The sequence below is a fragment of the Hippocampus bargibanti genome, linkage group LG13, assembly GCF_051943395.1.
Source record: "Hippocampus bargibanti isolate YZ-2025 linkage group LG13, ASM5194339v1, whole genome shotgun sequence".
Classification (NCBI taxonomy): domain Eukaryota; kingdom Metazoa; phylum Chordata; class Actinopteri; order Syngnathiformes; family Syngnathidae; genus Hippocampus; species Hippocampus bargibanti.
This window is the reverse complement of record NC_142746.1, coordinates 12753642-12770060: the sequence shown is the minus strand read 5'-3', so window position 1 is coordinate 12770060 and position 16419 is coordinate 12753642. Positions and strand designations below refer to the sequence as shown.

General features: G+C 42.4%; 1 protein-coding gene across 2 annotated transcripts; it reads right to left on the bottom strand.

Annotated features, from left to right (window-relative positions):
- Positions 1–317: 317 nt before the first annotated feature.
- Positions 318–10625, bottom strand: tmem72 (transmembrane protein 72). 2 transcript variants are annotated; one of them, XM_089011989.1, is made up of 5 exons: positions 10375–10625; positions 3925–3991; positions 3433–3504; positions 2965–3104; positions 318–2889 (listed from the first exon to the last, which is right to left on the bottom strand). In XM_089011989.1, exons 1-5 carry the CDS (start codon positions 10490–10492, stop codon positions 2486–2488), a joined length of 801 nt encoding a protein of 266 aa, XP_088868115.1. In that variant the 5' UTR covers positions 10493–10625; the 3' UTR covers positions 318–2485. The 2 variants fall into 2 exon arrangements, with proteins under 2 accessions (XP_088868115.1, XP_088868116.1); XM_089011990.1 differs by lacking the exon at positions 3433–3504.
- Between the last annotated feature and the right edge of the window lie 5794 nt (positions 10626–16419).

Here is a 16419-nt window from a genome sequence, read left to right as displayed (position 1 = left end):
CACGTCATTAGCTCCCTCCCACGCACGCAAGCACGCGCGCGCACACACACACACACACACACACACACACACACACACACACACACACACACACACACACACACACACACACACACACACACACGCACACACACACACACACACACACACACACACACACACACACACACACACACACACACACACACACACACACACACACACACACACACACACACACACACACACACACACGTGAATACCTTCAACGTTAAAACAAATGTGTGCTGGTGTTGAACCTGCAGGCGATTTATTTGAAATGCGTCATTGGTGGGCTCATTGATTCCCACGTGCCTTCCATTGGCCCAATTAAAGCTCGAGATAGACACCAACAGAGTGTACACATTCTGAAGTGTGAGTGATTTAGCAGACAGTATTGATTTGCGACCTGAACAAAGGAATAACCTCGGCATTGAGCCAAATGAAAAGCAGGCTTTTGATTATTGTCTATGTGTGGTCTTAAATGTTTAATACATCACAGTCAACAATGCATAACCATGTTGGACACATTAACTCAATTTTCTCTTTGGTCTGGAGTGTCTGGTCTCCCCCACCCCAGAGTCTGGTTGCCATGGTGATCACTCACACTTGATAAACACACACAATGAGACATGTTGAATGTGACTGTGACACCTGTGAATGCTTTATTTCCAGTTTTTTCATGTCACATTTGCACAGACTTCCACAGGTGCCACTGAATGAGTGAAACACTTAATCTGGTTTATTGCCAAATGAATAATGGATGAAACATTAACTGGATTGGATTGTCTCGCATTAGTGTCACTGCCTTGGTTCTATTCAGGCTTTCCGAATACTGATTAAATTAAGCTAAAAGGCACCATGTGTGCCATAAATTGGTCTAACTGGCGAATCATAAAAGAAAACATTCTGTAAAAGCATGCACACGAATGAAAAAAAAAACACACACAATTGAAACTCTCTATTGGAATAATTTGAATTTTGACCAGAAATGTTGGAAATTTTTATACTTGTAAAGCCAGATATCAATTTTAACTGCGTGTTCACTCGTGTCAGCAAATCTAATGAGACCTAATTTAAGAGCTCAAAGGCTTAACTTTTTGCATGTTTTCTCCTTTTCTTCTTTTTGCTGCGTATTGCATAACACAAAGAATGACCACCCCCAGAAAAGCTTATGTCAGGATTTGTAGTGTGAAAACCGCAAGCAAGATTTGAATACAGCCTCACTTCATTCATGCTCCCTATATCTTTAGCCAAATCAAGGGGCTCCCAATCATGTTCACAAACACGATTTTCGAATTCAGAGAAAACACGGATCCAGCTTCTGCAAAATAATACGTGCAATATTATCATAATTTTAGGATTGTAAACAAGTCAACATTAGCCTTGGCTGCCCCATTCATAGCAAAAACTAATTGTTGTGGAGTCCTGCTCTAAAACTGAATGTTATCAGTTAAATAATAAAAAAAATTGAGTGTACAATAAATTAAAAATAATAATTGTGGAATCCGACCTGGCACCAATTGTATTCAACTTAAAGGACAACAGACGTCTCCGGACAAGTTGTGTCCATAATTTGTAAAATGGCTTCAAATGACTTCTACTGAGCGTATTTTACAAAGATTGCACCACATATAGCTATATTTTACGTTTTAAGACTCGTGCTGAATATTCCGGAAGTCTTGTTTTTGAGTTGGTGACGAGTCCGTACGTGACGTCACTGAAGGAACGCCCCTGACCGAAAAAAGGACACATTGTAGCAGTCCTTCCATCACGTCAATGCTTGTTTGGTCTGAAAACCTCGTGTTGCGCCAGAAGTGGGCGTCCAAGCTCCATATAAGGAATTTATCAGCCTGTGGAAACACACTGTCATGTCTACAAGAGGTCACCATTTTCTGCCTCTTTTATGGGACGCTACATTGCAGTCCAGATGCCTCAAAATGACACGGAATAAATGCTTTAATCGATTGCAAACATGTATGCTTTCCTCTTCAGAACTATTTGAATCATATTCATAACTGGATGTGTAACAAGAAAGCATATTCTCCAAATCTGAAGCCATTGTTTTGATTCTCCAGTAATGCAAGATGTCTTGGCGTGACGTCACGAACTGGGGGCGGGACTTGCCCAATTTGCAGCTCAATTTTTTTGCAGATTTTGGACACTTTAAGTCATTGTTATTGGTGTTTTGCATTTGAATACAAATATCATACTGCGTGTTTTGAGTATTTTAGATGCTATAAAACGTTTTTCTGATGTCAGTTAGGAAACAAAAAAGTGACGTCGGTTGTCCTTAAAGAGATTCACTGTTTTTGGTTTGCTAAGCATCATGTAAGAAATACTTTACATGTACTTGTAGTAATTGTTGAAAAACACTAATTTGTTTATCAATCATGTGTTTCAAATATTGTACTCATATTTTAGCACCAACTCAACATTTGCTATGAGAAAAAAAATGCAGAGAGCTTCAGCCAGTGATCATCGGTGCAGTATCCCTGGTGGTTTCTGGTTCTGAATCCCCAACTTCTGTCATCTCCTCCATCTCTCTCTCCAGAAGCTCCTTCCGCCCTCTCATCCACATTGGTCTCATCTTTCTCTTTGTTGGAGTGCGATCGAACTCCAGCAGGCCATGGAAACTCTGTCCTTCACCCTCAGCCAGGCAGTGGCACTCATCCCTGGTTGCCACAGCAACTCTTTTTCCCGTCACCATGTGGAGGAAGGAGGGAGCCCCATCCGTGTTGACCCCTTCTGTTACACACACAATGCTGGGGCCTTGGCTTCTGAAACACTCCTGGGGCCTATTCAGGGATTTGGTCTTTGTTTTCTTGTTGAGTATGAAGTTGAATAAGGCAGTGACTAGAAGCATTGCTCCTATAAGGATAGAAATGCACTAAATGGCGTTCAGGTATATTCAAGGTGTAAAGCTTAGGGACAGTTAAATTTTACCTGGAATAATTGCGTGCCACACCAACACAGGATGCAGGAAACAGACAACAGACATAATGGAATAATAGAGGAACTTCTGAAAACCTCCAACTTGAGCCATCTTCCCCCATAATGTAAAGAGATGCCACTCAGGAGGACACCTGCAGAGAAGTCATCATCGGTATTTGTGTAAATAAATTCTGCTCATAGCAGATTTTAGTCTGAATTTCTGTATAATGGAAATAGTAAAATAAATTTAATATATGTGTGTTTTGTATTAAGTGTTACAATTACAATAATACGTAACATAAAACCATAACTCTCAAAGGATGTGCAATGTGTTGTGTGCTTGCACATGCGCATTAGCCTACTACTAGTAGTTCGTCAATGTGAATGATTTTGTACAAACTAAAGTCCACTTGCCTCAATTCAACCTTTGTGGATTATCAAATTATGGTGTTAATGCGGATAATCAGACTGCCTACTCACGGCAGGCACACGATCAAAAGTGCATCCAGGAAATAGGCCAACTCAAACATCATGATGCCAACAGACGACACTCTGGTGAGTAACAAATAATAGTTTTGGACCACATGCATTCATAATTTCGAACACATTCAAACGTGACAGCTTGTATGTGATTTTCGATATTTTTTTTCTTGGAATAAACGATTTGTAATTACTCCCCTTTAAAAGCCAGACTACAAGATAGTGAATCATAAAAAATAACAACATATGTACAATGAATCATAAGAAACACAACGGGATGAAACGTATCACGTGAAAAGTCCCTTCTTGGAAAAAACATTTCTAAAAAACTATTCTAGAAGAGAACAGAGATTGCAGCTCTCTGTGAGATTAAATACCATGGATCAGCGTAAATTTGACTACGAACAACACAAACAGCAAACGACACAAGTAGACTAACGTGTGACCAATTTCGGAAGGATCCCACCGCCTGAAACAAAAAAATGTTCTTACAGCAGGTAGATGCCAAGGCTGTTGAAGTCTCCCTGTTGAAGAGTCTCCACTCCGACAGCGCACAACACTAAAAAAGAGAAAGAAGGTAAACGATGTTATTTTGGAAGTTAGCAAATTGTGTCCACCAGGTGTCAGACTTGGTTCATTAATGCTCAAGCAGCACTTAGTTTCCTATCCTGTAATTCCTCTCGGCTCTAAAATAAACAAGGTTCATGTAGATTTGGGCCACCGCGTTGTCACTCTCTCAATCCCAAATATAACTGCAAATCTAATTTGTATTTTTCTTCTGATCTTATTTCATTCACATTTCAGGAGTTTTTACTCTTGTTTTGCCAATTCGCAATTGGTGAGCCACTTTAGGCCCATAGCCTCGGTTGGTGAACTGCTGGGTTAGTGATCGAGTTAACATTTGATGACTGGCTGGGAACTCTGACTTCAATCAACTTTTGAAGAAACAAATCTAATAATTGGACCGCACAGCATGTTTGTATTTTCGTGCTGGCTGAGCCCATCGGAAGATGGCACGTCAAGGACATAAATGTCACGGCTTCTCACACTATGAATGCGTTGATTGCTGGACTTCTCTTGGGTTTCTCCATGGTCACATTTCTTCTTTGTAGATCTGGCCAGGTGTTGATAGACGGTTAAATCAATTCATACACTTGAGTGAACTTCAAGTAAACAGCCACTATTTGTAGCATCAAAAGTGATGTCACGGTCAACCAATCCTGGTCATGTCTTCCTTATGTTTGTAATTATGAATTGAGCCCCACATTCAACAAAGAAAGAGCCTGTGAGTAACATGATATTATTACATTCCCCCTTATCTTACATCCTGACTTCATGAATGATCAATGACCGTGTTGGTCTATATCATGTTCAACCTTTGTTTAGTTTAAAAGGAAAAGTATACTTTGGAAGACCAGCGAGAAACAAGCGATGCTTGGCCGAAACTTGAATTGACACATAGGATCTGAGCCAAATTGAGCTGGCCTCATCCTGAAACCAAGCAGTGGAAAAAAACGGAACGAGTCGTGTAGCTTCTTATGTCGGACTTCTGACAGTAAAGGAAACAATTGACTTGGCACAAGCAATAGCGACATCTGCTACCTTGAGTACCAATTACCTTAAAATGATTGACTATTTAATAGTACAAAGAGGTGATTAATTAGATACTCCAAATAACAACAAGGGGGGTCATTGTATTTTAAGTTTTTTTTGTTTTACGTTGCTCTAATCTTGTTTTGTTGTCTGTTAGTTTCTGTGGTTCAAGTAAAAAAATATGATCACAACAAACACAACAATTACTGTAGTATAATTGTAGTTGCAATACAAGAAATTGGATTGGATTGGATTGGCCTTTATTAGTCTTGCAGTGGAGAAATTTACATTTCACAGCAGCAAAGTGATGAAAGTTGTCATGATCTGGTTGGCGACCAACGGGGGGCGCTGTCGCCCCCGCCTGCGCCTCACAGGTGCTGGTCGTCCCGATCAGATTGGCGACCAGCGGGTGGCGACGTCGGCCCTGCCGGCAGCCTCGCAGGTGCTGGTCGTTGTAATCAATGACACTTAAAAGGACACCTGGCACGATCATCCGGTGCCGATTCATTGTTTGTTTGCTGCTTGGTTGCAGCATGCATCGTGTACGTGTTTGTTTAACCTTGGCGGGCTTTTACTTTTGGTCTTCTTTTGCTACTTTGTAATTTTTCCATTCAGATCATTTTGATGTTTTACATTTTGTTCCTGCTGACTTTATTTTAATACAATTTGTCAAACAACCTCCTGCTCCCTCCTGCCTGCTTTTTGGGATCCGAACCCGCCATCACCACCTCGCAAACCGTGACAGAATGAATCGGCCAACCATCGGATCCCGCAGGTACATCGGACCCGTCTCATTTGCACCCTGTGCCTGGCAATGCTACGTCCACGTTAGCGCAAGCCTCGTCGAGTTTGAATTGCGTCACTCGACGAGCCGCAACGTCCACGTAAACGTCCGGCCGAGACCTCCTTCCAGGTGGCCGTCCAGGGTGACACTGGGTGACTGGCATTGCACGCCCACGTCCAGCCACGCTGTCGTCGTGCATGACGAATTGAGTCTCATCCACGACGAGCCGTGCAACGTCCGCGTCAACGTCAGTCCGAGACCCCACTCACCGCTGGATCCCGGAGCGGCTCTGGACCCGTCTCGTTCCCCCGGAGCCGAGCAGTTCACGCCCACGTCGGCGTCCGGCCGAGACCTGGTCCCATACGGCCGTACGGGGTGCCATTCTGCGCCTGGCAGTCGACGTCCACGCAGAGCCATGCGCCGTCGCGTGAACGTGCGAGAGGGATCGCTCTCACGCCCACGACGATCCGTGCCGCGTCTTCGTCCACCCCAGGCCGAGTCCCGTTCCCATCAGGCCGCCGCCCGTCGTATGCTGGAGAGGCAGCGGTTGCCCTCTCCACCGACCGTTCCCTGGCGAGTGGACCTTTTGGGAGACTGTTGGGACTTCTGGAAGCAGCCCCTTGAAGGGGGGGTACTGTCATGATCTGGTTGGCGACCAACGGGGGGCGCTGTCGCCCCCGCCTGCGCCTCACAGGTGCTGGTCGTCCCGATCAGATTGGCGACCAGCGGGTGGCGACGTCGGCCCTGCCGGCAGCCTCGCAGGTGCTGGTCGTTGTAATCAATGACACTTAAAAGGACACCTGGCACGATCATCCGGTGCCGATTCATTGTTTGTTTGCTGCTTGGTTGCAGCATGCATCGTGTACGTGTTTGTTTAACCTTGGCGGGCTTTTACTTTTGGTCTTCTTTTGCTACTTTGTAATTTTTCCATTCAGATCATTTTGATGTTTTACATTTTGTTCCTGCTGACTTTATTTTAATACAATTTGTCAAACAACCTCCTGCTCCCTCCTGCCTGCTTTTTGGGATCCGAACCCGCCATCACCACCTCGCAAACCGTGACAAAAGTAAGAGGAAAGGAAAGGAAGAAGTAGAAAAACAAAATACAAGACCGGCTGTAAAGGCAGCCACTCTTGCGGCGCCATCTTGAGGTCAAAACAAAAAAGACTAAATAACAAATAATGTGACACAACACAAAACACGCAGACAGGCATTCAATCTTAAGCACTTTCTGCACCTTCTTTAATGTATGAAGCAGCTCTAGATGCACGAGGAGAGGATGAAAGTGTCACGGTTTGCGAGGTGGTGATGGCGGCTTCGGATCCCAAAAAGCAGGCAGGAGGGAGCAGGAGGTTGTTTGACAAATTGTATTAAAATAAAGTCAGCAGGAACAAAATGTAAAACATCAAAATGATCTGAATGGAAAAAAATACAAAGTAGCAAAAGAAGACCAAAAGTAAAAGTCCGCCAAGGTTAAACAAACACGTACACAATGCATGCTGCAACCAAGCAGCAAACAAACAATGAATCGGCACTGGATGATCGTGCCAGGTGTCCTTTAAGTGTCATTGATTATAACGACCAGCACCTGCGAGGCTGCCGACAGGGCTGACGTCGCTACCCGCTGTTCGCCAATCTGATCGGGACGACCAGCACCTGTGCAGGTGCAGGCGGGGCCGACAGCGCCCCCCGTTGGTCGCCAACCAGATCATGACAGTAAGCATATTTTTCACCAGTGGACAGGGGATCTCATGTCGAAATGTGCACGTCTGCCACAAGCAAAATGTTGAAAGCAAACACGCAGCTGTCGCATCCATTGACGAAAAGAGACTGTCTCACAGCTCCTGTCCTATGTAAATCCGCTTCAATTCCAAGCCGCGCCAGTTCCACATACGCGTCGGCGCTCTGCGCTGACGCTCCTTTCTTCTCATCGCAATATGATTCCCTTTAAAGCTAGATACCATTTTGCCATGAAAGTTTGGGTAAAGTAAGCATGGCTTAAACGCCTTGCTGACTACACATGGAAACAGTTTCTATTGGCGTCTTTGCAGAAATATAGCGATACAATCAGAACCAGAGGGAAATCACTAGAATGCTCCTAGGAATTTCCTGCTCATTTATAGGGTGTTAGAGGAATAAACACTGTATACATACAGACCCCTCGAAAACCAACATTAAAGTGCAGCCTCTGTAGTTTTCCATTGAAGTCACACAGACTCTTCAATGTGCAAAGGTAAACGCACGCTAAGCTCTTGAGTGTATAAAACCGCATAAGCTCAAGTAAGGCCAGTAAACCCGCTGGATGCAGAGACATTAGCTGTATGATGCGTGTCTGTGTAAATGAGCGGAGTCGGCAATTGTTTCAGTTGCAGTGGGCAATGAGCCTAACAGCGAGTGATATTGTTTATTTAAAGGACAACCGACGCCTCTGGCTGGACAAGTTGTGTCCATAATTTGTAAAATCGCTTCAAATGACTTCTACTGAGCGTATTTTACAAAGATTCCAACGCATATATATATATTTTACGTTTTAAGACTCGCGCTGAATATTCAGGAAGTCTTGTTTTTGAGTTGGTGACGAGTCCTGACGTCACGGAGGGAACGTCCCTGACCGAGAAAGGCCACACAATGCATTTTGCGGTACTTTGTTTGATCTGAAAACTTCGTGTGGATCCGTGTTGATGGCGAAATTAGAAGGAAAACAGATAAATAACGCGATGGTGAATTGTTGTGTGTCGCACCAAGACAACTATTTAACATTCGCTGACACAAATTCCCAGGAGAAAAATCAGCCGATTTCCAACGGACTCTGGCGCCATCTTCTGCATTTTTCTGAGACGCTACACATCAGTCTTGATGCCTCAAAATGACCCGGAAGAAATTCTTTAATCGATTGCAAACATTTATGCTTTCCTCTTCAGAACTATTTGAATCATATTCATAACTGGATGTGTAACAAGAAAGCAGCTTCTCCGAATCTGAAGCCATTGTTTTGATTCTCGAGCAAGGCAAGACGTCTTGGCGTGACGTCACGAACTGGGGGCTGAACTTTCTGAAAATGCCCAATTTGCAGCTCAATTTTTTGCAGATTTAGCACACTTTAAGTCATTTTTATTGGTGTTTTGCATTTGACTAAAAATATCAGTCTGTCATGATCTGGTTGGCGACCAACGGGTGGTGCTGTCGGCCCCGCCTGCACGTGCACAGGTGCTGGTCGTCCCGATCAGTGGCAGCCTGCCACGTTCGGATTGGCGACCAACGGGTAGGGCTGTCAGCCCTGCCTGCAGCCTCGCAGGTGCTGGTCGTTCCAATCAGTGGCAGTCAAAAGGACTCCCGGCACGACCAGTTGTTGTCGGGTCATTGTATGCAATTGTATGCATTATGCATTGTGTATGCATTGTATGCTGTGCATGTGTTTGCTTCACCTTGGCGGACTGTTATTCTTGGTTTTCTTTTGATACTTTGTATTTTTTCTGTTCAGATGATTTTGATGTTTTAGATTTTGTTCCTGCTGACTTTATTTTAATACCATTTGTCAAACACAACTTCCTGCTCCCTCCTGCCTGCTTTTTGGGATCCGCAACCGCCATCACCACCTTGCAAACCGTGACACAGCCTGCATGTTTTGGCTATTTTAGATGCTATAAAACTTTTTTTATGATGTCAGTTAGGAAACAAAAAAATGGTGTCGGTTGTCCTTTAAATTTGTATTTATGTATCTATTTATTTTGTGAATGTAACATGAATTCTCTTCTCATGAGCGGAAAGTTGGTGTTGACACAGTTTTAATCCAAGCAATTTGTCGAGAACGCTGATGTTTCATTTCATGCCACTGCCCTGATTTTCATTCCTCACTTCCAATTTTGCACTCCCATTGGAATGAATATTTCAATCAGCTGTGGCGTGTGACTCTGACTTATTTACTTCCTGCAATGACAATTTAGAATCTCACGGGCCACTTCACTAATACTCATTTGTGTCTTAATTAAAATGTTGAGTTAGTTTATTTAGCTGTAGTTCTTTTGTGTGAACCTATTTGTGAATACAATAGCATAACCTTATTCTAAATTCACGTTTACTGATAAAGTGTTCAGGTGTACCTAAAGTTGTTTCAGGTGTATGTACTGCATGTTGGATGATCCAACTTCATTGTGTTTTCAAAGTGGATCCCTTGGTAACTCTTAGCAAGATTGATGATGAACCTAAGATTTTAAGTGAACAAACATTGGGAATGACCTTTGCACATAAAACATTTCGCACCATTAAACGTTTTAACTGGACCAGAAATCTGAAGTTGTCAAGGGTTTACTGGATAACAATAACGGTTCAAAGCAGCATGCGTATTATTTTCTCAGAGCTGACTTTTGAAAAAGTATTGTTTAATATGGATGAGTGCTGTTCCAGCACAGATTCAGCATCAGATAACATCTTTCAACAGCGTGTTGCAACATTTCTTGCCTCAAGAAATTCAGCCCCTCTGCTAAAGAATTTGATGAGCAACACAGCACAACTTTCAGTAGTGTGTCTTGTTCGATCAGAAAATAAGCAATCATCATATATCCTACCTGTGGCTGTAGAGATGCCACAAATCCTGCAGGCAATCTCAACCATAATCCACCAAATGTTCCCAAAGTTGTCCATGACACCACGAATCTTTCTCCGGCCTCTAGAAATATCTAACATGCGGTGTCTTTTTTATGCTATCTAAAATAGTTGGTAATCATAAAATTGCTAGGGTAACATTGTGGAAACATAGCTAACCCCTTGCTTGAGGAGATGTGCATTAAAAGCCGTGATGTGATGCTTGACGCCTCTAAGCTTGGTCTAATTCAACCCCAGTAAGGTTTGTGACTCAATCATGACCCAGTTGTTAATCAGTCTGTTTCACTCAGTAGTGTGAGTCAGGTGATCACCTTTAAACCACAGAAACTGGGGGCGCTTTCTACTTATTTTCCTCCCCCACATTCCCAAAAATGTTGTCATTGTCATTCTGTTTGCCTCAGTGTAATTGGTAATTTTTGTCTCAATTCAGTACTGCTCATATTGTCCTCTCCCATCCAAGTTTGACTTTGAGTGCACCCCCCACTCCAAAATAAGTAAACAGCACTCATTATGAGCTGACAGGGTTTGCTGTGCGCCGCTTTACATTTTTTCAGACACAGCGGAGGCGTTTTGGAATGAACCACGAGTCCCTTGCACACAAGCACACATGAATTCATATGGACTCCGTCTCTTACTAGGGGCCAAGGTAATCTACTTAAATCTCCTTACCGTCTTTAACAAAGACGTTTTTGTGTTTAGGTACCCGTTTCACTTGTTTTTGGCTTAATAACTTGGTTATTTGTGGCATTTAGGCTATTGTCAACAAGTATTGAACACCTTTATGGAATCTTAAATGACTAAAATGTCCTTGAGCGCCATCTCCGGTTTGGCTGTTGTTGTCACTAAAAGTTAAAATGAATCCTCTTGTACAAACATTCTCCGACAGTAAGTCCCAAACACCCCGGTAATGCCTTAATTTGTCCTCAAGACCACACCGGCATTTCATTTTGGTGCAAATTGTGACTTGGAGCCATTTCCCAATCTGGGTTGGATTGGATTGGGTTGGATTGGATTTGCCTTTATTAGTCTCGCAGTGAAGAAATTTACATTTCACAGCAGCAAAGTGATGAAAGGAATGAAAGTAGAAAAACAAAATGCATGAGTTGCTGGAAAGGCAGCCACTCTCGCGGCGCCGTCTTGAAGTCAAAAGAAAAAAAAACTAAATAACAATACTAATTTCCCAAATCTAATGCTCCTTTCAGTTAGATTTTTTTGAGTGTCATTTCAACCTGACTTGTGAACCCACACACAAATTTTCACCCTGTCGTCATCTTTGTCTTTCACGTCATCATACTCCTCCTAATCCTCCTCCTCATCATTGTCATCATTAGCTTCACGCTCTTCTCCCAGTTGACTGCTTACAGAGAAACATCTGTGCCTCCCACTTTCCCAACTTCTCCTCAAGTGCCTGTCAGTACAATGCGGTGTATCTGGTATTTGTCAGAATCGGTTTTTATGACACTGCATTCTGTATGTGTGTACTGTATTTTATGTGCTGTCTGTCCAAACACAATTCGACTGAAATTGTGTTAAACACAAATAAAAACACCCGACAGCAGTGGTGGGTTGTCAGGGCCTGCAAGGCCTTCTCTGCTGGCCTCAAAATATCTGAATAACAGACTAATGTGAATTATATTTTGGCCAATTCTTATTAAGTACCAAATACCAAATTGTCTTTCAGCTTCCTTTCATTGCTTTTCCCCTGTCGTGCTGCTTCCAGATGTGTGTTTTTGTATTTAAGCTTAACCAATCACATTTCAGCCATCATTTGTTACCAGGGTGAGAACACAATTTGCAAACCATTGCATTGTGTTCTTATTTGTTTATTATATTATCCCAACATCATTGGATTTGGGTTTGTAAAAAACATGTCTGATGTTTGCCAGAAGATCCACGTACGATTCCTGACATCAGACACTTTTGACATGACTTGCATGGGCGGCCTTAAGTGGTTGGAAGAAATACTTTTAAGATACACTGCACTTCTGGTCATTGCCCAATCGATTTTGGTCACATTGAGAAGGAAATAGCATCTCTTGTTTTTCGGTCATGATTGTATCAATACAAGGAGGTTCGGAGCATCACCCAATGAAATAAATCGCCAATGTGAGAAAACCTGCTGCGGGGAACTAACTCACAAATAGTGGGTGTTGCTCAGATTGCAATTCTTCATTTTACTAAATATTTCCTTCAAACATGCATGAGTGTAATTGTCAGAGTTTTACTAATGTAATTTAGCCTCTTTTGCAACTAGGCTCAACATGGGGAAAACCAACGTGTTAGTTTTATCTTGACTGTTTTGTAATTTATGATGGGTGAATCATGAAGAGCAATTTTACAACAAGGGCGTACAGAAGGATCCTGTTTGGGTTAAATCATTGCTCTGTTACATGCACACATACGCTGTCAGCAAGTTTTTTGTACAATAAACAGACAAAAGTAAGAAAAAGTGAGTTTGGCCTAAGCATTGAGAGATTTGCATTTTGTCCCAGCCGTTTTCAAGTGGTGTGATTGCAAAGTCAAGCAAGTATTCACTCAGTAACCAAAGCAGAAACCGGAGCCATGTTGTTCCCTCAAGATTCTTTGCAACCTCTCATGCAGCACACTTGGCCCATGTCGCGACATATTTTCTTCGGAAATGCAAATCTAAGGGAAGATTTCAAAACATTTTTAAAGATTCAGAGGAATTGTGATCAATCTTGATATGGATTGGTAAGATAATGCACCCATCTTGATGTGTGTTAAAATCACACACCAACTTTAGCAACATTCTCCTCATTCTTTCCGGTGAAAGACAGGCTTTCATATATTAACTTGGCCCGGCTGTAAAGTATACCTGCAGTTGTCCTCCCGTGGAAGCGGCGATTTCAGAAGATCCATTGGGCATGGCGGGGGTTCTTAGAGGGCGAGGAAACGCTGTTGTATATCACACTGTAGTTCGTGTATGGAGGTTGATGGATGGAGCTTGCTGTAACCTTTCATCACTCTGACTGACATGTAGCGTCTGCTTAGGATTAGGAGAAAAATCCTTTTCGTTTGGGGAGCAGTAAATATAGTCGTGGCTGACATATGACGTTACCAAATAAAGCGACTTCGGGTCTAACAGGTACAGGATTTAAGTGGCTGAGGTAGCTACTTGTGAATACATGTGCATGTTTCATATGACAAATGCATTATCTTCCCAATGCTGTCATTTACTCTCAGGCTCTCTGGACACAAAAAGTCACACCCGTTTTACGTATGTGAGTAGAACATATGATTTATAAACAGTGTTGTAGAACGATGCTGCATCATATGGTGATGAGATGTTTTCTCATACAGTAAAGTCTCGTTATAGCGATATTCTAGGGAGTCCGAAAAATATAGATATAACCGGGACTATCGATATATCCGACCCTGCGCGCATGTAATTTTCTCCGTGCGTGCATAGAAATAGTATCGTAATAAGCGGGACTATCGATATAACCGATATCGATATAACGAGACTTTACTGTATTTTGGTCTCAGGACATGTTTAGACTAGACATGACTGTTGCTAAATATGACAAACATGTCTGAGACGGAATATCTCTTTTATTAGATATCAATTTGTTTTTATTCACATTAAGAACACAACATTGTAAAGAAAGAATCCCCACTGATAGGAGCATTACACTTTGCACAAATGATTCACCCTTACTAGATTTAATTGACGCCATATACTTGAAAGTGTTTTCTTCGCATTGTATGATAATGGGCCACAATCAAGTGATTAAGACTATGTCTACCCCCCCCCCCCCCCCCTTCCAGCCCCCATATTTTTCATTACTGTAACAGGAAAATGCATACACACTCCATCCATGCATTTTCTACACTTCTAATTCACTATCCTAATGAGGGTCGTAGTTACAGTATGCTGAAATAATCCGAGTTGACTATGGGCAAAAGTCAGGGTACACCTTGGACTGGTTACCCGTGAAAAAAAGCATTTGGTTGTTGGGTTCAACAGTATTGAAACAGATTATACCAAAATGAAGCTGACATGAAACCATAGATTGTTGCCATAGGTACACTTTCCTCTAATTTTGTCTCAGACACCAATGAATTCTGTCTCCCAGTTAGTTGACGAGTGTGTCATTTTCCATCTGGAGGAAAAAAAAATGTAATTCACTACAGACCCCAGTTAAACTCTGCTTCAAACAAAAACAGCAGGTTTGAATGATGATGTTGAAGACTCATTAGTACTTGGTCATTGTGAAATATGGGAGTAAATAAATCCGCAAATTACATTTGTGGCTTTCTCAAGTCAATGTAAATTGTCCGATTACATTGAGCACTTTGCAAAGAGAGCATGATCATGTCTTATTCTACCCCCCGTCACAAACACAGTTATTGGTGACGCCTGCCTTCAGTGAAGTCATTATCCACCCAAATCCTTTACACATGCTTGTGTTTTAGGAATGGCGTGCAGCGGTCAGGGTGAGGGCCATACGTCAGCTTCATTAAGCGATTCCATGCTGCAGCTTGGCTGAATCCCTTGTGCCAATGACAAGAGACCGCGATCAAGGACAAGCTCCTTGGAGATCTTGTCAACTGATAGTGTACAGTTTACTGTACTACCGTTGTGTGTGCGCTAAGATGTGGAAGCCGGCATTCTTTTAACCACGTCTGGGAAACGTGGGGCAGCCGAGTTTGTGGCGGGTGCTTTCAAAAAAGAAAATTGAGTGATTTTGTGCAATTTGTGAGGAAGCAAGAATGAAGTCAGGAATCATGAAAGGACAGATTGGTCAGAGAATCCTTAACTCAAACCCTAACCTGAAAGTGCTAAACAAAGAACATCGTACACTTTAATACACAATTCACATATTTGATCAGGAGGTTCAGAATGCAATCTGCGAAAAAGGTGTCGGCAGTTCAATCCTTCGATCAACATATATCAAAAATATTTTCACCCAAAATATGAAGACATCTGCATGATTTGGTGGATGTAAAACAAATGACTTTAAAACTACTTTGCCACTACACAATAGTAGCAAGGTGGCACATCACCTCAAGCATGGTGAAATATTTTATTATAACCAAGACTAGGAGAATTCTGACGAGCAAAATATGTAAGTCTGTCCAGTTACAGGAGCAAGGCATCAATTGGACAATTCACCAATGCCCTCATGTAACCGAAAAAGAAAGAGAATACACTGTAGCGCTTGTATCAATGGTGAAACTGGACAAGCAATGGTCGATTAACGATCTCTTCAGCATGAAGATGAACGTTGATGTCCACTGTTAACTTCACCAAAAAATAAAATTACATAAATTTGGCTCACCCCTTCATCAGGCAGACAGTAAACGTCCACCCTTCCCGATTTTTTTTTCCAAATCTGCTCAAAGTCCCAATTTTTCACAACAACGGACTTTGCCTAAAACCTAATTAAAAAATAGACATTTCTTGTAGCGGAAAAACATTTTCAGACATGCATATGTCAGCTTGTGAATCGAAAGTGATTCATGCCACCATTGTTTCTGGTCAGCATTACTGGAAGAGGAACATTTAATGACAGAAATGCCTCTGCGGTTGATTCTGCCTTTGAAAAACAAACAACGTGTTGGTATGATGAGAATGAAGCCAAGTTTCTCGTTGGTAAAAGTGGTGACCTTGATTTCACGGGGAAAACAACTCCGGCATGCCTTGGGCGTGCATATATTTGTACGAGCACCTGTCTCACACACACAAATCACTGTACTCTCGGAGGACACACAGGAAGAATTCTCCCAAATAGTAGTTTCATATTGGAATGTGCTAACACGCTATGAGTGACAACAGATGGAGGAGTGAAACAACATCGTGCTTTATGATCGAAATAAGAAACGAGGCAAACATCGTTTAGTTGTCAGTCATCTCATCTCATCTCATTTTCCGTACCGCTTATTCCTCATTAGGGTCGCGGGGGTTGCTGGAGCCTATCTCAGCTGTCTTCGGGCACGAGGCGGGGGACACCCTGAATTGGTTGCCAGCCAATCGCAGGGCACAC

What these genes read in the sequence shown, in the direction of transcription:
- tmem72 (XM_089011989.1), bottom strand. Translation starts at nt 10,492, where the DNA reads ATGTTAGATATTTCTAGAGGCCGGAGAAAGATTCGTGGTGTCATGGAC. An exon ending in TGGCATCTCTACAGCCACAG is followed by an intron (nt 3,992 to 10,374) that starts GTAGGATATATG and finishes TCTCTTTTTTAG; the next exon opens with TGTTGTGCGCTGTCGGAGTG. An exon ending in GTGGCACGCAATTATTCCAG is followed by an intron (nt 2,890 to 2,964) that starts GTAAAATTTAAC and finishes CTATCCTTATAG; the next exon opens with GAGCAATGCTTCTAGTCACT.